This window comes from Nicrophorus vespilloides, unplaced genomic scaffold (assembly GCF_001412225.1).
Source record: "Nicrophorus vespilloides isolate i.1.1-1 unplaced genomic scaffold, Nicve_v1.0, whole genome shotgun sequence".
Classification (NCBI taxonomy): domain Eukaryota; kingdom Metazoa; phylum Arthropoda; class Insecta; order Coleoptera; family Silphidae; genus Nicrophorus; species Nicrophorus vespilloides.
This window is the reverse complement of record NW_017098451.1, coordinates 37,045-62,508: the sequence shown is the minus strand read 5'-3', so window position 1 is coordinate 62,508 and position 25,464 is coordinate 37,045. Positions and strand designations below refer to the sequence as shown.

Genomic DNA, 25,464 nt, shown 5'->3' with positions numbered 1-25,464 from the left:
AGTATTGTAATGCAAAAGCTAACGGAAACTGTACAACAACATCTCATGCATTTCGTCGATGGAAAGGAACAAAGCGAAGAAGAAGCGGCGAAATTGGAGTGATAAATCAGTCCACGACGGATCTCATGTTTTCACACATACAGAAACCGAATGTGTTTATGACTTTCAATAATCGAATCTCTTTCGAGGCGTGCAGTTGCTCGACCTTTGCCATCGAAATAAGTGAAACCCAAGGAAGTTGATGTTTGAAAGCCAAACAGAAAATATATAAATCGGCGTTGGCTGCCAGCCGAAACAAAGCACCAATTAATTCCGAAATAACAAGCTTCTAGACTATGCATTTACATTTGGCTATTATTAAACACATCTTATTTTTTTTTTATTTTTATTCGGAGGCACCGTTCTCTTCAGCTCTTTTGCCGACGTAGCGTATCGTGAATTCCCGTGGGTGGGTTTAATGATAAGGGATTGAAATTTATAGCGGACTTTTCGTATCTGAAGCGCATTTATGGGTAGGTGTAAAACGTATTGTAAATCTTCACGATTGAAACAGTTTTATTGTAGTTTCTCCCTAATAAAAATAAGTATATCAACTTAATATAAATATTTAGATTTAGAATCATGTGCATGTTTTCGTTCAAATACTATCCAAGATCCTTGCTGAGCATCATCAGGTGGTTAATTTTAATAGAATTTTCGCTAATTCAAAAACTATAAAGTTGATTCGTTTCAAATTAAGACTGTTTGAGAATGCGGCTTTCGCAGTAAAGTACCACTAGCTGGAATTCGTGTCTTTGTCTCGAGTAATTTTAGGTTTTACACGAGAGATGCAGAACAATGTGTGACGAGGGCAAGGACAGGTTAATGGAAATGCTAAATACATCGAATCGACAAAGACGTTTACCGTTCCTTTAATTAACTTGTATTCGTTTTTCCAATATGCGTAAGTAGGAAGTTTAGTTAAGTAAACATAAACAAAACGAATAAGTGTTACTGGTACAAGGAAATCGGAGTAGATGATTTAACTATAATTAGACATTTATATAAAGATGTGACTAAGCGAGAAAGAGTGTTAATCTGACTACAGCTTTTTGTCGATCAATTACTTTGCAGAATTATAAAAATAGAAAAAAAAATCATTTCATCTCAAAATGATAGAGAAATTAAATTTAAATATAAACCAACATAATTAAAACATTGTAGAACTTCAGATCAGGAAATTGCGTATTAAAGTCAATAAAACTAATTATGTAACGATGAAGAAAACGACTTCTCTTAGAGAAACTTTAAATAACTAAGAATTTGTACGAACGGCTCACAAATAACACATGTGGATAAAGCAAAAGCAATTTGGGCTTAAAGTCAGCAAACTCTCTGAACTATTATTAGATTTTTTTATTGTCCAATACTGACTAATTTAAATCACTGTTTCATCATAATTATATTACAAAACAATAATGAAATGATGACAGTTGAAACTATATACAGTTGATGTAAGTTATAAAGAAACTACTAGATTCTAGTAGATAAAATTCCTTAATCTCTTTAGAATATAATTCACTGTATAGCGATAAATGACTATTTGTTACTGCAAAGACGTTTTGTTAGTATTAATAAAATACATGTAAAATTAATTGCTCTATTTGCTAGTACTAGAAAATGACTTATAATGAAAAACACTACCAAATAAGTTTAATTCGTGTTATTTGAGAAATACTAAATCATTATTTTAATTAACAAATTATTATTTAATTTATTGTGTGATGCAAATCGTTCTTGTGGAATTATATTTTAAATCTATTAATAATTGATGTTTGAATGAACTAACAATAATTAATTCTATATGATTTACTATTATTCTAATGAATAGTAAACCTTTATTGAATAATAAATGCTATGTAGAACATAGTGGGCATTAAACTCTATGTAGAAATTATATAAGTGTAAAATGTATACAACTCTTTAAAATACATTTAACTTTATTTGATTTAATAAAAATCATTTAATTTAAGAAATTCATTAAAATAATTACTATTATCTTTATATGTACAACATGCTTCAATTATTTTTGCTTTAAGTTATTTTGTATTTATTATAATTAATCTAAAAAATATTATTATTCTACTAATTGAATAATCCAATTAATTAAATGTGTTATAAGTCTAAAAATAATTTAAATTCTTTGTTTTCCGTTATGCAAGATAATCATTTGATCACGCTTAACTACGTTATAGAAATATGAAATGAGCTTAATTAAAATAAATGTTTTCCGTAACTTAAAATATTGAGTTTTTATAATTATGTAAGAATTAATAGTTATGAATTATTAATAATCAGAAAAATAGTATACACTTGGGCTCTTTGGTTTTAATTGGGTCATTATTTATTGTGAAACAATAAATATTATACACTTTTTAGAATAATTAATTATATTTGACAAGTTTATTGTAGACCAGCGTTTCTCAACCTATGGGTCTCAATAAATTTTAAATCGTGAAATGACAGCTATCAAATTTCGTTAAATCCTCAATTATTTTATGTTATAAATTATTAAATCGCTAAATGACAGATGTCACCTTGAGTCAAAAAAACTATTGACTATTGGGTCGCGAAATGATATATTTGTCACCTTATGTCAAAATGTCGCAGTACAATCAAAAATGTTGGGTCGTGTGTCATAAAAACGCTTATCTAGATTAAAATATATGTAAAAAGTGATTGGTCTATTTCTTAGGATCAAAGGACAAAAAGAAGCGTACAAAGTTTCTAAGATTTATCTTTATTTAGTTCAATATTACTTTGAATGAATCTACTATAAACATATACAATTCACTTTTTATGAACAAGAACTTAGCAACAATTGTTCTTCGTGTACAATTTATTATTTATGTGTAAATTATTAAATTTAACTTATTTAATTGAAATACAAAATTTACTTAATGAAAAAACAAAGAGATCAATTATATAATTATTAATAGTCAGGATTCAATAATAACCTGCGTATTTTGAATAAAAACGCGATGTGAAAAAGATTTGTTCAGTTCTAATTTTATTCGGAGATTCTCCCAACATTGATTTAACATCGAACAGCTGCTTGCAAAATTAAAATTGACTTTCTCCGAAAACCCTGATACCGTTGAATCCGCTTTAAAATAGATGCAACAACACAATAAATAAATTCAATAGAATACCGAATTGATGACCCTATTATCAATTCAAGACTCGTTCTGTGAAGCAATTAATAGTAAATAATTGTTACACCTTACTTTCTAATTAATATCGTTATTTAAATAGGAACAGAGACTGCAATTATTCAAATTGCTCAACGTGAAATGGACGCAATTTAATAGCCACATATTATTCTTATCGTAACGATTATAAAGCCTCGCAATGATTTAATGTTTATTTATAGTCTCTTAACATGAACGCTTATTTCCGATATCGATGGATTGTGTGTAAGAATTTCCATTTATAATCAATGCTCAAAAGAACAATAAAAAAATATATACATATTCGTCTGCTCACATTGTGCAGTTGTCAATAAAATAGAGGTATGAGACTAGAATTTTGTGACTAGAATGATTATATATTTATTATTTCGCTCGGAGTTTTTATTTTGGATCCAGTTTTAAATGTTTAATGATATTCAATGTCGCAGCATTGGGTAAATTTTAAAAATTTCATAATATACTTATGTTAATACACTTTATCGTGGTTTTTACTATTATATATGTTAAATTCCGTATTACTGACTGCATAAATTTGAAAAAATAAATTAAAATAAACAACTACGTGGGTGTAACAACAGTTCGCTAAGTTGACTGAAAAAAAAACAATTTTATTTTAATATATTTAATTTTCATCCTTTTGTAATTTCTCTACATAATGTCCATTTATTTCAATACATTTCTTAATTGAGGTGAAAGACCTTACAAAACATTCAAGCTTTTCAAGTTTTACATTATGATCTCTTTATTGGAACTCAAGACTTTTTACTTCAATTATTTTTAATTTTCGGAAACAGCCAGAAATCACAAGGCGCTAGGTCGGTAGAATAAGGTATTGTGCGAATTTCATTGGTGCCAGAGAGCGCAAGAAAGTTGTTGGTTATTTCAGTAGGGTGAATGGGGTGGATGTTTCTGGATTCTCAACAAATTTTTGAAAACTTGTAGCAGCTACCACTTTTACCCTGGTAGAGTAAATCGAGATTATCACTTTTGTTGCTGATTTTTGTTGTCTCGTTTTAACCGGGGGGATTTGCACCATCTTCGCTCTATACTATGGACTGCTGATTGATTTTCAGGTCAAACTTTTAGAATCAAGATTCATTGCCTGTTATGATTTTACTAAAAGTACTAGAATCTCCATTTTCTCAATTTTCCAAGAAATATTCGGCAAAACGAACACGTGCCTTATTTGGTTGTCATTTAAAAATGACGGATTTCTTCGTGTAGCTTTGGTCGGTATCATCGGTCGAAGATTTCGGGCAACCTACACGAGGTTCTTCCACAGAAATCTGGTCTGAAATCTTTGAAACCACTTGGAAATAGTCACATGGGATGATGCATTCATACCATATACATTTTGGCATTTCTGGAAAATTTGCATAGACTTGAGTTGATATCGAAATCCGTAGAGAATGACAAAACAAATTTTTGCTGTGTTGGTGGTGGAATTTCTACTAACCTTCACTAATCTTGCATTTTCTCCTATCCATTCTTACCGATCTTCTTGAAATTTTACATGAAATATCGTTAGACTTTAACAAATTAAGAAACACCTTTTGATTTTTCAGAAGCAAATTAATTAATGCCAACTTAACGAACTTTTGTTAGACCCCTCGTACTTACTTACAAATACTTTTCAGAATAGATCACAATCACATAATTATTTAATAAAAAACGACAAAAGGAACGACAACCATGCAAAAAAACAGATAATAGATCTTCCAAAAATATTATCTCCTTGTAACAAGTTAGAGATTTTAGAATTTTGTTCTTAAGTCCTGGAGTTCGTAAGTTGGGGGATAGCAATATCTGTTTTATTTATTATTTTAATATTCACGAACTTAATATTTTATAGGAAGAATTGTACACCGTTTTAATATGGATATGGTGATCCACATTCGTGTGTCATACGCGTTGTGTATTCCGTTTTATTTATAGATTGCTTTCACTTGTCTAGTCGTAATAATTTATTACTATTTAACAATAAAAATAACGCAACTCTCGTTTCAATTTGTAACAAGAATTATAAATATATTTAAATAAAATTAATTATTTCTAAATAAACAACAATTAAAAGACTTTGACTTTGAATAAGTGATATTAAGAAAATAGCTTAAAATTTTTAGTTTATAAATTATTAATTAGTTTAAATAAAATATCTAAACTCTCTAAATTAATTAACTATCAAATATTAAATATAATTAATACATAGAGTTACAAATGTCTCATGTAACAGATGCAATGCAAACTATACGGTATATAAAAAGGAATGTCGTAAAATCTTTCAACATATTATGAAAAACAAGCTTAATACACTTAAGTTTTGAGTCTGCAAAAGGTGCTTCATTTATCATATTTATTTAATGGTTAATGTCTCCATATAGTCTAGACACGTGCATCATTAGATTAGTTTGAAGAAGTTATCTGTGCAGTTTTTCATTTTTTTTTGTAAATTTGACAAATATCCAAAATACTAAGCTTTCTTTGATCTGTTGCCAGTGTGTTTTTGCATTTTCTAGAAATACATTTTTGCAACAATAATAATTTGTATACACAACAAAATGTAATTTATAGACATTTAAATTTAATAGACGAATTTAACATTATGATAAAGTCTCATCATTTTCTTTCCACAATATCAACACTTTCACAATGATGTAAATTTAGTAGCTGAGCAAAATTAATAATCGAATTGAAGAAAATTATATAATCAAATCTGAACAAAGGTTAAGCAAGTTATAATAAATTGTAGAAATTTCGAAACTTTTAAATTATAAAAAGCATTTTATAGTAATACCATTTTTACAATGAAATAAATATTGACTTTGAAATTTGTATTTTGGAAATGTTAATCATTATAGAATATGTTAATATTAATAATATATTCATTGCTAAATATTTGAAACTATGAAAAATTTCATATTTAATATCATTGTTTCATTTCGATGAAAATCTTTATGATTAATAATTATTGTAAAAATTATATAAATAATAACAGAAAAAAATGTATGAATTAAGAAAAACCCATGAATAATTGCAACTGACTGTAATTATTGTTATTAATTTAAAGTTAAACACATAAAGGTATAAAGGTAAATATTCAATTAATTTGACCATAATTTATCTGATAAGATTGAAGAAAAATTTACGATTATCGGGACGTTAATAACGCACTCATAATGCTTGCTTATCGGTTAAGTAATACTCAAATAATCACAAATTATAGAATCCTTAATTATCATTCTGGAAACGTACATAAATTAGTAAGATAATTACATAAAAAGTGTGTTCATTTCTACGCAATAATGTTTAAAAAAAATTACAAAACCGTTCTAAACGAATTGATTTATTTCGTATTTAATATAATAAATATAGAAAAGAAAGTACCGTTGAGAAATATATCGAAAGAGAGAGAGAAAAAAATCTGTCAATGGGAAATTCTCGATGCGATATTTCAGCAATAATTCTTTGGATTGAGAAGAAATAAAAACTGCAATTTCTTAGGCTGAAATTGGAACATGGCAATAAACAGATATATTTTCTTTTAAGGCCAAACGAGAAATAAATGCGTTTATTTAATGATAATCGATGTGCGCGGTTTACTTAGATGTAAATCTGTTATATCATTAAAAAGGAAAGCTAATTTACTCGGAATTTATTGTATGCAAATTGAATCGAAGTAGGTTCGTCTATTGTGTCAAAGTTTGTGTTTAATTAAATAAAAAAAAAATAGACAAATTATAGTGTTCAAAAAATACAGAAAGTTTCTTTTTTAATCATATTTATTTTAGCTGTAGAAGAGGATGTGTTATTGCAGGCCTAATTTGGAAGGAGATGAAAGCAAATACAGTTACAAAAGTAGTTTGATTCGGCCCATTTGGTATTCCATTCGGGAACGCGCAAGGAGAAACGATAAAAAATAAACGGAATTCCCAAACAGTGTAATAAAGCAAATGATGGAACAACAAACTTGGGCATAAAACGAACAGAGGGAAGCGACTTTTGTTTGTGTTTGTGAAGTGAAAAGATCGCCGAAAAGGGAATTGAAATACTAGTTTAGTTTTTCCCATGATAAATGATTAGATGGATGACATTAACGTAATCTCTTGCAGATGATATGCATGTGACAGGCGTATGCAAACGAGACTCAATTGTGACAATTACGATGATGTCACGTCTAAAAGTGGTTGGGTTAATTGAGCTTTGGGTTCGAACGCCGAAACGACAAAAAAAAATAATTGTATGATGTAAATTGTCTGCATAAAACTGAAGGAATGCAAAAGGTGTAGCCTCGAATGAATCACATGGGCTTGCATCGACCTGACGTGCCCGGGTTTCGCGCTTCTTCACGGTGGTCTCGCGCCAAACAACAAAGAGCTTTTGTTAACTTTGCATAAAACAACGGGGAAAACCCCTAATAACAACACTGCCGATGGAATGAAGAAATAAGAAATTGAACGGCTTCTACATCAGAACCAATTAAAATCTACGATTGACAAATAGTGATCTCGTCGTGTCTGACATGTCAATCGCATCCTCTAATTATTCCCGATTCAATAATTTACCGTTAATCGTGGAGTACATCCTACGCGTTCTAAAAAAAAATATATACACATTCATACATAAACGAAGATAAATACATAACAGGAACTGAATTGTGTCGAGTGATGCAACGGCGGGTTTTAAAAAAAAATTCTTGCGAAAGCCGTCTCCTCCTCTGAGACACATGTCTCGCACATTTATCGTGTGCTTCGATTTTCGTCGCTTCTGAAGATTGATAAGCAGTCGTCACTGGTTTTAGGTCTTTTCAGGTCACGGTAAACCGCCTTATCGCCGCACAAAATTCAGAAACAATTACTGTAACGTTCCTCCTCCTTCACTTCGCTTTTTTTTTATTTTATTATTTTTTTTTTTTAATTTAGTTGTTGATATTCATGTTTTACTTTTGCCATTGGAATTGTCGATTTCTTTTCGCACGAGGAATGCGTGCATCGAGCCAAAACATTCGCATTAATATTTCGCAAGTGCATCGTTTTTCACGTTAATAACTTGGAAAAACAGGTTTCGTTGCGTTTTCTGCCTTCTCAGCCTTTTGTTCCGTGTGTGCCACCCACGCCAATGGCAAAATGTACGGCACGATAAAAGCTCCGTGGACGGTTACATGATTAAAAGCACCTCGGGATGCTGCATTATAGTGATCATCGTCGGAAAACTGAATTATAACATTGATCTTTAACACGTACCATTAATCATATTATTAACTTATAGGCGAATTTATAATTTTAGGTTTTATCGTATAGATTTCTTTATCCTTAGACAAAACTTTATATTAATATATTAATTATTATTAATTTACCCCATTATAACCTGGAGATGGAAATTCTAATATTTTTCATGGATACATCGAATTTTATTGGTGAACGTCGTCATTACATCCTAAGAATTAATTTTTACCCCATTTGAGGTAATTTACTCCGGTTCGTACTTTCAAATTAAACATTGTCATTTCATTGTCAGTTTTAGACATTTTCACAATATTTGTCAGTCAATATTAATTGTATATTTGTAGAACTTCTTAATGATAACTTTAACATTTATTCTCTTCTAATTGTAAATTTACAAAAAAAAACTTTATTGCACACATAAATACTACGCGTAAAAAATCATAACTTAAAAAATACTACTATTATGATGCTTTTACCATTTAAAATGAATACAACCTTTAATTATATTCTGTAAGTGTATTTCTCAAGCCAAAACTGACTGCGAACCGAAAAATATTCACCTTTTCAGTAACAATATTAATATTATAATAGTAATTTTTTATATTTTTTGTTAAAAACGTATCCAAAACTCGAGATATACGTTAATATGTTTTCAATCTAACTATTATTACGTTTTAATGGAAGTGTCGCAAACTCAAGATTATATGTATCAACATTCTCTCGTTTTATGTTATTGATGTTTGCAATTATTACTGTTCTGGTTTTATTGATGTTACTGTTTGCTGTACTGAATTTATTGTATCTGTTTCAACGAGTTCTGAGCTTCTTCTACACCATACAAGTACAATTTAAAATCGCTGCAATAAAATCAATCCAATTGAGTTGTACAAATAACATTATAATCAGTTCAATCTATTTTACAGTCGGCTCTTGTAATGTTTGAGAGATAATGGAACTATTTTGTTCTATGTTGAATTATACATTTTCAAATATTTAATGAACTCAAAACTTAATTTACAAAACCTTCAAGAATGAAAGTTACTTAATCAATAGTCTATCAAATTTGTGACTAAATAAAGATACAATTTTGTTTACATTTATATTTAAGTATAAGAGTTAAATAGGTAAGTCTGATAAGATCAAAATTACGAACCTCGCTCTCCGAATGCATGAAGTCATCATCATCCTTGTCTAGCTCATCTCCGTTCCTATCCATATACTCAAAATCATCGTAAGTCTCGTACAGATCATCGTTGTTCCTTCCGACTGGTTTCCGGTTCTTCGATGTCCTCAATGGAGCGGAAGTTGTCGTCGCGGTCCTCGAGTTGGCCAATTTGTTCACTTTACTTAACACACCATCCAAATGAGGATAACGCGATGAGGAACCGTGATGCCTCAACCTAACCGAAGGCACATCAAATCTAGATCCTCTCAATCCCTTTAGCACATTCGTTCTCTGGCGGTTCAGATAACCGGAGGTTTGCGCACTCCACACGACGTGCACCAAAAGCACTAATCCCAATAAACCACACTTTGTCCACCACATCTTCCTGAATTCATTTGCTACGCATTCACCACTAGAAAGAAAGAACAAAAACAGAAAGAATTAGAAACGTTATTTTCGATTACGTAAACGCAGGAAGGCAAAGGAAATAATAAACACAATCCTTCCTTTTGTTTATTTTTGACGTTTGTCGGAATTGGGAAGCGAAGAAAAGAAACATATTAAAGATGATGAAGATGTTATTTTTGTTTAGTACGTTTTAAAATTAAGTTGTCTGTAAATACGAAAATATCAGTTCATATCATGAGTGGTGTGATTGAAGTAGTCTCGATTGGTTTCAAGTTCAAAGTCTGATTGATGGAACGGAAGAGACTGGCGTTGTTTGGGATCAATTGGAGATGGTTTCCGGTTTGGATTTGGTATTTATTTACTTTGTTTTGTGGATGGAAGAGGACTCCAGTATGTGTGTGCAGTTGTGCGTCGTCTGGAGGCATTAACGAGATCGGGATTTATGGAGTCGGGAGTAGTAAGTAGCCGGTTTTCATGCCGATGAAACGGTGCAGTAAACATCATTAATTGCACGTTTTCAGCTTGCCAAACAACTCAATACCATTCAAACTTCTAGCAGCTATTCGTTATGACTTGTCTTAAGCCTAAACCGGCCACCTAACAACGCCGAGACCGTTGTTGAAAGTAGATCCATGTGTGTACGTGTGTTGTACGTTTGCTGGCAAAGTATACAAACATCAAGATAATTATAGAAACCTATGTAATGCTATCGGTATTTGGTGTGTCTACAGCTCGATTGCTTATTGCCTTCCTTTTTTTACTACAATCGCACTCGTATAATTAACAACACCCAGCGTTTCATGCAACCATTTGTCCCGCACCTTGACATTGTTCTTGCGTAACGTTTTGCACCTATTTATCCTGACACAAGCAAGGTATGCGCTTCAAAACAATAGAACCATAACACCAAATCAAGCTACAAAACGTCGAAGAAAAACAACAAACATCATCATAACTTACATTAGATCTACATCCAATAAATATTGATTTCTTTTCATTTCCATGCATTCGATGAGCATGCAATTAAAAGCCGATGTCCATTAAAATAAAACACGTCTTGAAAATCGAAATTATACATTATTTTTTTCCTTCTTTTTGCTGTTGTGTAGTTATTATCGAAACCGTATATTGGGATGCATTTAAATGTCTTGCATTTATTTCGCACGTGGAAAGCGACTGTATAATAATTATCTGGAATATTTTAAGAGACGTTCGTTTTACATGCGGGATTAGCGCTTAAGCTCGTAAGATTAATGCCGACGGTGTTCGATTTACGAGCGTAAAAACGCAAGCAAGAAACGGCTAATGGATTTTCAAAGGTTATACCGTACTTTGTTGATATTAAATCCGAGAAATTATCACATTCTTCCAACTGATTTCTTTCTTTTTATATGTACAGTTTACAATTGTTTAATTGACAAAATATTTTTTTTAAATTAGTCAACTTGTCTAACATTTCAATAAAGAAATGAACGGAAGAAAAATTTTTTTTTCTAAGAAAATCATTTATTTTAGAAGTTAATAAATTTAGTTCAATGCTTTTCAAAACCGTTTAATTCCTTCAAAGTTGAAATAATAACGTCATTTAGTATATTCTGAATAAATTTCAAAGGTTATTTTGTTCTTTTTTGGTATTAAATCTGAGGAATGACCACTGAATTAATTAATTTTAAGTATCCAAATGTAACATGTTATAATTCACAATTTCAAAAAAAAAAAACCTTTTAAAAATTATTTATTTTCATTTAACATTTCAATACAAATAATTCTAGAAGATTCTTGAACATTTTCATTTTTGAAACTAGCACAATGCAGTTAGTTCAATGTTGACATAATTATTTTCTAAACTCTTGTATTATCAATTTGCAGTTGCGATAATCGCAAAATTTGAAAATACGCCAGAAAATACCTAAACTAGGTATTCAATTATTTAATTGAAACTTTATAGTAAGTTATCCTTTCACAAAGTTTTAGACAAGTGAGACATTTAGATTGCATCATTTACGGAGTTCAATATCGAGTTCATTTTTTTTATTTATCTTCGATTATCACGTAAAAAAATCATTTTTTTCACACTTAAATATGATTAAATTATTAAAATGACTATTTTCCAACATTTAGAACACTACAATCGTATAAATGTAGGAAAATAAGTGAATAATTCACCAAATTATCTTATTTAATTGATTGTAGTCATACTCATGTGTTCATATAAAACATTATTCCTGTCGTCATCGATTAATTTGATAATTACAAATTGTTTAGTTTCCATCTATCTATTTGTTATATATTTGTTAAGAAGGATCATCTGATAACCTCAATTACGAGGTTCTTCCGCTCTATGTATATATTGCAGAAACATCCTCCGATTTGCCACTATTTTATAAAATTAACTTAATTCTAAAGTATTCTATTAAAAATTACTTAAACTAGAATGAAAATGAAAAGATCGTGAAATGATTAAGTTTAATATTTCCTTGATTCACAGTAAATCCTTACATTTTTATTTCTTGTATACTGTATAAATTCCAAAGAAGATTATAATTCTCTCCCATTGAATCCTCGTAAGATTGATAACTAGTTTATTCAAAGAGTATTATAAATAAGTATTTATCATTCCTTTAATAATTAGTAATTATTAATATTTAAACTCAAGTAATCATAATTACTGAAATATCCTAAATATCAATATAATTAAATCTCATTATTGATGCTATTACAATTATGTTCAATATCAACATTAATTCTAATATATTGATATAAATCAAAAGTTTAACCTGAATCTTTGTCTGATTTTATAATTTACTTATGAAAGTCGATTCTTGGAAGGAATTAAAATAATTTAAATATCTAACATACATAAAATTACATTCGTCACGATTTAATGACGCTATATTTTTACTGTAACAAAATTAAGATATCTTCATTAATCCTTATGAAAATTCTTCAACTATTTTTCATTAATTTGTCTAAAAGGTGTGAGAAGTAATAAATTAAAACTATATATGTATAATAATTAATATTTATTAAAAATTTAAAATAAATATTAACTTTTTAAATTAAATTTTAAATTTATAAAATAATAACTATAGTGAATTATAATTAAACTTATTAATTCCCATAATCTTGATGTATTGAATGGATTGGAGTAATCTAAATGTTCAGTTCTAAATATAATAATGAAGTATTTTTAATTGTAACTTTTTAATATATTTCAGAAAGAAAAACTTCTTTTGAATTAATTTATTACTGAAATGATGTAATAACATAAATAGCATGAGAATGCGCTTGAACTGCATAGTTGCAACAAATAATTGCTTAATTATTATAAAGTAGTGAAAAGTTTCTTCCCATGTATTTAGGTCGTATTTAGTGGATGTCATATTATATATACTGTATACTGAAGATGAGTCACCGAATATCTTGCATTTCAAAGAATGTATTCTCAATGACGTTCAAATGATTGACACAAGCGTTGATCAATTATCCAATGTCAAGCGTACCATAAATTATGAAACATCCTTTTTCTAATATTTTTTTTTCTTATTAACATTCGTGCATTTAGAATAATCATCGTTGCATTTACTATTCAAAGATTGATTTTGAAACATCCTTATTTTTTCTATTACAAATATATAATGTTTTCTGATAAATATGCATGCAAATGCGGGTATAAGCATCGCTTGCATTTGCAGTTGGTGCAAGAAACTGTTGCATAAAATTGGTCCGCATTTAGAATAAGGTATACAATAGAATGCAAAATTACACAAAGTTATTCGGTTTTGTTATTTCGGTGCGGAATCCGGAGAAGGCTTTTTCGCCTACTTCGAGTGTTGTTGGAATTTCAACAAGTTAATAATAGGATTCGTCTGCAGCCGTAAATCTGAATAAACGATATTCCGTTTTGGCAATAAACAGAACGCATAATAATGTTAGATTTAATTGATTCGAATGGAAATTAATGCTAATGACTTGAAGGATAATAATTCATAGGAAATTTCAAAATATCTGCCTTTCAAAAACAGAAAACGAAAGAGATGAAATTCAAGATAATTCGAGGACTCCCATAAACTGAATATGTTGTTTACAATTAAATGCAATATAATTAAGTCGTTTATCAGAAGTGTTTTTATAAATAAATAATATGCGGTTTTCCCCCCATCCGACGGACGTAAATTTCGATTACAAAAGATATTGCGCCATTTGGGTTTTCAAAGCAAAAGTGTTGTAGGATTTTCTTTCTGGACAGGAAGTCTAAAATTAAATTAAATATTTTCTTAGGTGCGAAATTGGCACAAATGTGGATTATTAAAATGAGTGCGATTGTCATAACTTTGCATTGGGTTATTTTAGTAAAGGAGATTTTCCGTTGTTCGGGGCGTTTCTGTTAGCAGCGTTTGCAGACATAATGAGGTGCACGGTTACACGTGAGTGGGACGAGGATGGAGAGCGTAATCTTGCGTATCCAGCAGCAATGAGCACCGCGAAGAGCTTCTAATTATACATTAATCCAAATACTTATTATATCGAATTTCATACTCATTATTTCGTAAGGTTAATCGAGGTTAGGAACATTTTCAATGCCAGCAATTAATTGCAACCTTGCGATTCACTCATTGTCCATAATTAAGTGTACATTGCATACAAAAATGATTAAGTTAATTCACTTACTTTCCAAAGTATTATAATTGCATTATAATACTCATTTCTTTGCTCTTTTCCATTATTTTTTCCTATAAAGTATTTTTTCGATCAATATCGCAGAACCGGAGTAATCTAGTAATTAAATTCATAGAAAAAATAATCGCACAAAAAGAGACTTTTCTATACATAATAATTTAGTTAGATATGATATTTTCAAACCGGACTACAATAGATCTGGACTGATCAAAGACGTACTATGCGAGGTATCATGTATTAATAAAAAAATGCATATAAAATATTATCACAAGTTTTAACGTATTCTGATTATAAGAACATAAAGTTTTTCGTTTTCAAATAAGTTCATTGTTTCGAAACCTGATTTTACTTCAACTAAATTTGACCATAAATTCTTAACGCTATTCCCCTTTATCATTTAAACCAGATTTTATTCAGTAAAAAAAAGTGACAAAGGTAACTCCTTTTCAACTTCAACATCATTGTTTACGAAAAGTATTCAAAATGTTTCTTATATAATATTTTCAAAAGTTGCAATCGGTAATAAAAACTTCATAATAATTATATTCGAATTTAACCAAATTATTTTGAATAATCATTATAAATTATCAATAAGAAAACTTACAAAAAAGATAAAATATTTAGGTTTAATTCATAGTTTTTTTTTTAATCTATAATAAATATTATATGAGAGAGGAATTTTATAAAACCAAATTTATAAATAAAGTATCAAAAATAATTATGCTATTACATATTGTATTTGTATTCAACTAAAAATTACACAATCTATAAAGTTCTGATTTTGCATCAATCATATTTGAAATGATTAATTTAATAAAATTTCACACTTTTCATTAAAAGGTATTTGTCATTAGGAAAAAGTAAAGTTTACTAAAGAGGATGATTATTGATTTGTCGCAATATAGACACATATACTGCAAGATTCTATGAATCTTTAGCACTTTATATTCAACCTCGAGAATGTTGTTTACGCAATGGAAATGATATCTTTTACTAATTAAGATTTCCTCAGGATTAAGATTGAAGCATTCAATTATGCATCATTTGCAATTAACATTCTATTTTGAGTTTGTTTTTCATACCGTCGTGGAATTAGAAAAGCGCTGATCCTATCTATGAATTCGAATTAAAAAAAATGCCGGTAACAAATTTTATTCTTTTTAATTTTATGAAAATCCAATGCAGTCCTTGTATTATTCGCAATATTGATTAAAATCGTTTAATTCATGAGTTTTGAGACTCAAAAATTTGGATTTATGATAATTATTCTATTAAAGACTTACGAATACAAATATGAAATGCAATTTTTTGATACAAAAGTAACAATAACTGGAATAGTGCGGTTTCTATTAAACAAACTAAATTTTATTGGACAAAATAAAAATAATGTCATGATTTAGGCTTGATATTAGTAATAGTATCAAATTCATTTCTATTATTGGGTTGGTGCATAATTACCAGGCGTTTTTTAAACAATATTTAATATGAAAAAACAATCATAAAAATTCTACAATAACATATTTAAATGATTATTCCGGAGCATAGTCACCATCTACTTCAATAACTTCTCATTTACAAATAATATTTTTATTAAAAAAAGTAAACAAAACAGCAATTTTTATTTACAAAAATGCCTGATAATTATGCATCAATCCAATTAAAATTCAAAATTCTGTTTTTTGATAAAATAAATACACGATCTTAAAGAATATCTATCAATGATACTACTTTAATATATGAATGAAATGAAACTTAATTTGACTGCTCTACTCTAGTAATAAACAAAGTTAGTTAAATTAATAAGTCTTAATTCATGTGTGCATTTGTACTGATTTACGCATTATAAGTTATAATACTACAAAATAACTAATATACTTGGGTTAGTAGTCTTTTTTCTATTATTGAATGAATAATTTTATCTCTATTACTGACTAATAATAGACAAAATTACATGTAATTATCTTTGTTGTTGCAAATTTATTTATGTAAATTAATTGCATATCATTCATTTGTATTCAAATTTTGTTAGATTAATTCATTATTAAACACATGTTTTATAATTACTTATTATAAGTAAATATTACATCAGAATTTATAAAAAAACAAATTATTAAGTAATATATATAATTCAATGATTTTAGCTTCATAAACACTTTGAAATACATCTCTTGATTAAAAATATTATTTTTTAAGTAGTAATAGTGAAATGTAATTACATTAAAATTCACTAACGATAAAGTTCATTTACATGTGTAAAATCAAAGAAAATAAAACTTATCGACTTTGTTAAAATTTAGAAAAAACTTTGATAATCTTTACATATTATTTTAAAAATCATCGCACAATATTTAATCATAAATTATATAGAAGTTATTATAACTTATAAAAGAAAAATGTTTATATTTGTTTATAAACACACCAAATCCTCACATGGTGCAATTTTAATTGAAATCATACACAAAAATATTTTTTCTAAAAAAATTATCATTTTTTTTACTTTATATAGCGGAACCGCACTATTCTTTACTATAATTATCATATATATTAGTCAGAAATTTTCTTTTCGCTATTAAGAAACTTTTACTGAAAACCACATATATATATTTTTCTGTAAAATCTAATTGGTGTTGTGTTGAAATCTCGCGACGACAGCAAAAACAATCATCATCTACGCCAACAGCATTTCCTTATACACGTATCTTTATTAATAACGTTTCCTTATACAAAATGAAAAGAACCCCACAAAGTGGAAATCTAATTACCTGTTTTTCCTTTAAAAAAAAATAATAAAGAATAAACGAACGAAACATGACACAACAGACGTGTACTTAAAATACGCTCACGTATCGTATTTTTAATCGCCGCATAAAATATACTGAATTAACTTTTTCACTGAAACCAGTCAGGATTCAATTATGAATCTTAATTGCGACGCACCACGTTCCCGATTTGCACAAATCGCAATTGAACGTACCGATACAGTTCGGGGATTCCCCCCAGCCTTCATATGTAATTATAAAAGAAAATAATATGTACGAACGAAATTGTGCTGACATTTGACACGGAATGAACATAAATTATTTGATAAAGCGCATTAATATTTATTGTGGATGAATGGGATATGTACACGATGCAATCTTTGAATACTAAATAAAGTTTGAATCCTCCAACGTAAATAAATATTTAAAAAAAAAATCACAGGTTTAGGTGAAAATAATCGTTTTATTAGATAACATTTTTTAATTACAGGAGAAATTTGGGAGTTAATGAAATCTTTGAAATTATAAAAAAAAAGTAGTTTAATCTCTCTGCATGAACAATATTAACGTAATGGGAGAATTGAGATAATTTCTAATTAGTATCCATTAGGAGTTGCGAGCGCTAATGGTCCAATTAATTATTTGTAATTATAAACGAATTTATTATTGGCCAACGAGTGATTTTGTAAACAAATCCGCATTGATTAGTTTAATTTCGAATATTTGATTTCGTTATACGATAAATTTCATTATACGTTTCACGTTTCCTTTTTTTTTTCTTTTTAATTTATTATTTTTCGGTTCTTTTACCAACAGATAATTTCAGGAAGGAAAATGTAGGTTAATGCATAATACACATATTTCATAATTTAAAACAATTAAAACGCTGCGTGCATTAGGCGTTTCGAAGCAACATTTTGTTTTATCAAGCGATTTAAATATATGGAATGATAAGAATTAGCGATTTAAAAAAAAAAATAAGTTTTCTTTACTTACCATAATAGTCTTTAAACTTAGTTGATTAGTTTTTTCTCGTTTGTATTTCTGTTATTTTTTTAATATCTGGAAGTGCGGTGTATCTTTAGTTTTATCACTTAGAGTTCGTCACTAGTTCTTGTTAACTTTATTGCACTGCACAGGTACACGCTGTTCCTCGACGGTGGTTGCAAGTGATGGTCGGAAGTTATTGGAGGGCCGTTGGAGATCTTGTCTTTGGTTGTCCTGGAATTCGCGCTTTTCGCGGGACCCGTTTTTCGTTGCGTCGACTGTTGATGATGATGGTAGGTTGTGTAGTAGTAGTTACTACTTACTGCAAGTTTTGCGTCCAACGTCGGGCAAAGTATGCGATCAACTGAATCCCCGTTCGGCGTGGTTTCTGTAAGCCACACAGCTTCCACACACATATACTCACCAAATCCCATTCACATCAGCAGCTCACAAACACACACACACATAAGACATATCCCTAGAAACACACACGCACACTTGCTAAATAAATAAGTAACAAACTCATTTCTTATCGTTTTTTTTTTACTTCTTACATATAGGAAAAAGCGTACTTTTTCTTTTGTTTTATAATATGTGATTTTCCCACGAACAGATTAAAATAATTAATTGGTTTATCTCTTTTTATAAATATTTTCTCAATAAATATTTAGTTTATTCTTAGAGACAATATAATTAATATCTTATAATTAACTTAATTAAAATATTTTTACTATCATAAATGAAAATAAAGAGTACATTAACATGTAATAAACTGGAAATGTTAATTTTTGTTATAAAATAATTATTATAATTGTGTTTCTGTCTAATGTAAATAAATAATTAATTGGATTATTTTGATATTTAAGACATTTTCTTAAAAAATATGACGAAATAAAGAATAACTAAAAAAAATTGTCTGTTAATCAATTATCACAATAATAAAAAAAATGCAACAATATATTTAAAAATAAACACAAATACAGAGAGTAACATAATTTATTTGCTTTAAGACATTACTATTGTTGTGCATTATCGCAGCTTTTCATTTTCTCAATAAATATGTTCATTTTTTTTTAGAAATAATATAACGAATAAATAAATCAACATATAGAAAATAACACTATTTAAAATTAACCCTTTCCAACCCAGTGATTCCAAATGGAATCATTAGTTTTTAAATTCAACTTTGTCTTTCGACGATTAAAACTGTTGGAAGCAACTAATATGAATTGAAGCTAGATGTATTTTTAACAGTAGGTAATGTTGAATAATGAAAAAAACAGGTAAGATGTTTGTTTATGATTAAAGAAGTGCTTTTATAAAGATTTAAATAAAACAAACAAAAAATGGGCTGGAAAGGGTTAATATAAAATAGAAGAAAATAAATCTCATATTACTTATTGGTTTCTAAATATTAAAATGAAGACAGAAAATTGTATTCATAAAACTAATATAATTAAATCTTTGTCATATAATAAAAACTCATATTTAATGATGTATTATAAAAATAAGACGATAAATACATTTATATAATAATAAAATAATGAGTCTATTTCAATGATCTGTTTATTAACATATTAATTATAGATTACAAATTACAAAATTCAATCTATGAAAAAAATCTTGAAATTAAAGTAGTTAGTACTCAAATACTGTAAACACAAATGATATATACATAAATAATCACATCTCCATCAAATTATCTGTATATTAAGTTTTTTTTTATATTTCAATTTTATTATAATTATTCAATTAATAACTTTGAAGCAAATATTAAATGTTTTATAGACAAATAACAGTTAAACTCAACTCAATCATATTACAAAAAAAAATCATTTTTATCATTACGTACATAATATTTTATATACAATGGAACCTCGCTTAACGAACACCTCGCATAACGAGCATTTCGCTTAAGGAGCAAAATGAATTCTAAGAAAAATGACTCGCATAACGAGCAACGTTTCGCATAATGAGTGACGATGAGAAGAGAAGTTCCGGATTGTGCGCTTGGTACATCATTTTCAAAACTTGTGTACACATATCATGTGTATTTTTGATTATGTTTCACTATACGAGTAAAAATCCGGAAATTTTGGAACGGATTAAACTCGTTAAGTGAGGTTCCATTGTATTCATGAAATATATAAAAGCTTACTAATTGTTTGTATAATAACATTTATTGCAACAAATTACCAAAAACAAACTAAACAAAATAACATAATAAGAAAATTAAAACCAAATTGATTTGCTGCGTTTATTATATATTACATAAATATTTCATATAAATAGAAAGTAATTCGAATTAAACGTATGTAAATCTACATTGCAAATTTGTCGCAAATCTTTTAAAAAAATGCATACTTCGTATTTAATTATTATTTATTAAACAAATTAAGTATATTAGCAAACGTGGGAAATCCCGCTTATATAAACTAATTAGCTTTAAATTTTGAAACAGTTTCCAATATAATTTATATGTTTATATTTTTAATAACTACCTCATTTCGTACTTAAAAAAAAAGTATCTGAAATGGCTCACTTCCAAATATGTATTTTTGTTGTAATGTGTCCTAATATCATTATCAACATAAAAGCTATTTAATGTTCACAATTAATGTTTAATTACGAAATTAACATTTGATAAGAGTCAATTAGCTTAGACGTAAATATAAAATTACATAAGTTTTGAGATTAATTGCGAATGCACATAAATGTAACATGATTTAAAATGCTTTCAAAACGTCGTTTTTTACAAAATATACCAGCCCACAGTAGGAAATGTATTAAGAACCATTTGGGAAGGTGAACAAATTTAGGTTTGAATAAATTTGAATAACGACCGAAATCAGATCAGATGATTTTTTTTTAGAATTAATTGAAATATCCTGAAGCGAAACGCAAAGAGAGATATATTTACTAATGCGGTATTAGTTTTAATCTATCAAATTAAATTGAGATAATGACATATTCTTCTCACGGATATCTCGCGCGTTTGAAGTGATAAAACAAACTGATCATCGTATATCCCCCTAATTGATTATTTAGAAGAACTATCTTAATGTATGCATCTTCTATCTGTTGAGTTATACACTTATTAAATTTTACTTTATTCTCTAATGATTTGACGCCTCTAAGTTTTAGTTATTTTATAGTTTATATCGAATTTAAGACAACTTTATTATAACAGTTTCAGATTTAAATTGTTATTTTATCACTTTAAATATTCATCTACAATTTTTGTCAAAATGTTATACAGCAATACCTCGCATAATCCTGCTTCAATCAGTCCTGATTCACTATGATCCGGATTGAAAATTTCAAAACAAACTAAATTTTAATTGAGCAAAATTATTATTTATAAATAAATGTTCGTTTTATTTTTCCGTTAAACAATCAATTCTATTTTCTATTTATTTTTAGTAAATATACATTTTATTTCTATAGAAATATTTTTTAACATTCCAAACGTTGAATGTTATGAAAATACTAAAAAATTGAAAAATTGTTATGAAATTACAGAATTACTTTTGAAATAATATTTACACTTTGACTATCTAAATCATTTTGTATGAACTTAGGAGTAGATTTATTATCCAACTAAGTAAAATTTTGCAAAAAAATCAGCATATGCAAGAATCTGCAATGAGATGACATTAAAATATGAAAGTTGTTTCAAAGATACGTGCTTGGGTTCGAAGAGTATCAATTATAAAACAGACCTTAGACAATCGGCGAAACGCTATTAATCACTGGTGAATAATGTTTTGGAATACACATAACTCCAAACATCAATTAACTCTTAAATGATTTAAATACAATTGCATAATTAGACATAAAAAAAATATGTATTCAACAAACGAATTACAATAGTTTTCTATTCAATTTTGATTTAACTTCATGTTACACTTTATGCTTTTTTTTACTAGTGTATCTATGATTATTTATATTAAATAAGTAAATTAGTTGATGCGATTATTGACTTCTTGATAAAACATTGATTAAATTTTATTTTGTACATCCAAAATTTAAGTTCTAGAGTCTACATAATTACACACATTTCTTTGATTGTATTTAGTACATTTTAATAAACTCCTTAATGTTTATTTATTAAGATTTTGAATCTATTAAGTATTTCAATATTTAAATTGTTTGCTTATAATTGGTTATTACAACGTTTCTCAACGTTTTTGCCCTTCCATTTGCAGTTGTACCATGCAATTTTCTAATATATAGAAATTACCGATGAGAACTAAGAATATTTCATGTTCCTCGCTTTGATTTAAGGTGATAGCTGTCATTTCCGGAGTTATTAACATTTTAAAGCGACCCATAGGTTGCAAAACGCTGCTCTACAATGTATACAATTTGATAAGTCTTAATTTCTATCGAGAAAAAGAGACTGTTATTTTTAGTAACCATTTATTGACTTAATGTTTTACTTGATTTAAGTTAAAATTTTATAAAACAAATTCTCAATTATTATGAGACGACACTAGATTTGTTTTATCTGCAAATATATAGTGTATTATCTAATTTAATATTTTCTAAAGAATACGTAATACTTCTTCGATGAGTTTTTTCTGTCTTTGTTTGTTCAGTTCTAATTTATTTAATTTCTCCATTAGTCCGGTTTCAAACTGTCCGGAATATTGACTGAACTATGCGACATATTCCTGTAATTTTAAAATAAACAGTCAAAATATCTCATGTAATAATAAAATAACAAACACGTTAAATGAGTTTAAACAATGATCGTTAAATAATGAATAACTTGCTTTTTATTGAATCTTCGATTTCAAAACTAGAAAAAGTTTTTTAGTACAATTCCAGACATAATAAAAGCTTAATGCTCACAGCCAGAGACGCAAATCGCTTATACTAAGCAATCACAAATCTATAACTATTACATGAAATGTAACAAACTGTAAAACTAAATACAAACATAAACAAATAACGTCATATTTATATAATCTTATTTAGAATTTATTTGACTCGGTGACGTTTCCGAAAAAGCAATAGTAATAATATACGAAAGTTAATTTGTTGTGTTACTGTAAAACTTAATACTTGCAACACTAAATAAATTGTCGTTCGTTACGTTTCCTAAGTATAAAAGGAGTAATTTTAAAACTGAAAAAAACACACAAATATTGGATATTGGAATGAGTTCTTCGGGCTGATCTTTCTCCATATTTGCCTCGCCGCTTAATAGAAACGTTTCGTAACATAAACGTTTAGAATAATCGGCAGAATATGCAAAGCTACCTGCCATCCAGGCTCCTATTATTACCCTGTACAAATATTTGAAAACCAGAAAATGCACGGATTCCAATCCGCACCGCAAAAGAGCTTCTCCACACAACAATAATAAATACGGTTTTCCTTCCTTTTCTTCGCATATTTCTGGATGAGTACATTATATCTATGGTATTTTATACTATTATCTACTTTAGCCTTTCACGAATACTAGGAACAAATCTATTTGGAATATTATAATATTTCGGAACGTGTCTCGAATATTTTATGAATATGAAACAGAAACCCTTTGCAAATTCAAAAATATTTGTCAGAGTTAAAAAAAAATGAACACAACACAATGACTTTGTTGCTAGTTGAAAAATAATGTCTAGTGGCAATAATAATTATTTCATAAATTTCCAATCAATATAAAAAATTATTATTACTGCATTTTGAATGTATAAAGATTGTAAAACGAAATATTCTGTGTAATTTATACGTTGATAATTGCAGGATATTTGAAACGATTTTTTTACAGTTTATAAATTGTGTAATGTTACGCCCAATCACAATTGAAGTTGTATCTAGTTGCCATAAACAATGGCGCTTGTCGCATTGTAATGTAGAGGAGGGCGTCATAATCAACTAAGAAATACTTTGAAGTCATTTAAAGAAATATGTTAGATACGCCTTTTTCTCTATGATATATGTAGAAGATGTACACCTTACTTATTGTATCTACTTTTAATAGAAACCAAACACTACACTAACATAAAACAATAACTTTAACTTTTAGTTAATTTAGTTAATCAAAATGCAATTATTTTAAAACATTTCAGTTAAATTAATAAATTAATTATCAATTAGCAAATACACTAAGTGATAACAAATCGATTAATATTATATAGTAAATTTATTTCGCAAATTGATTTTCTTAATAGTAATTAAATAATAAACATCAAAATATTAACTAATCTACAAAACAAACATATAAAAAGAGATAAATTAGAATTTTATATAATTTTGTAAACTTTTTTTTGGATATTTTGTTTAAACTTATAAATTGTTGATTAGTTAAATTCCCAAAATGTATTTAACAATACAATAGTTAACATTTTAATTGAAATACAATAATAATTAATTTAATAAAATTATCAACAAATGATCTTAACAGTTGATGTCATTAATTGAGAAAAATATTACAAATTGATGCGTACGTTAGGCAACCTGTCTTGATCCGATAAGCAAAACCTAATACAGTGGAACCTTGCTTAACGAGTACTTCGAATAACGAACATTTCGCTTAACGAGCAAAATGAATTACAAAAAAATGACTCGCTTAACGAGCGACGTTTTGCATAACGAGTGACAATGAGAAGAGAAGTCCCGAATTGCGAGCTTGCTACATCATTTTTAAAACTTGTGTACACATATGTGTATTTTTGAATATGATTCATTATACGAGTAAAAATCCGCAAATTTTTTAGTCCACTAATTACCTCTTTCTTATAAATAATAAAACGTATTGATAATGTTATGTTATTCAAAAGGAAATGTTTACAGTGCATTTAATGTCTGGAAATTATCAAGACATAAACATTCACATTTCAATTGCAAGTGATTTCTTGCAAAGATATTTCTGGATTTTTATGTATCCATTCTGGAATACGATGATTCATGGAATGCTGCAGATTGAAATGTAAAACACATACAAAAAAAAACTTAGTTTGCTACATTAAGATACGGCCTCAATAACAGCTGTATTTAGAATT

At 28.1% G+C, this 25,464-nt stretch overlaps 1 protein-coding gene across 1 annotated transcript in view; it reads right to left on the bottom strand.

Annotated features, from left to right (window-relative positions):
* The window catches only part of LOC108562510, a 47,129-nt gene extending 28,582 nt beyond the window's left edge, over positions 1–18,547 (bottom strand). The window contains exons 1-2 of the mRNA XM_017920877.1: positions 18,461–18,547; positions 9,606–10,029 (exon numbers count right to left, since the gene is read on the bottom strand). Coding sequence (XP_017776366.1) covers positions 9,606–9,998 — 393 coding nt within the window. The 5' untranslated portion in view covers positions 9,999–10,029; positions 18,461–18,547. The remainder of the gene's footprint in view (positions 1–9,605; positions 10,030–18,460) is intronic.
* Positions 18,548–25,464: the final 6,917 nt, after the last annotated feature.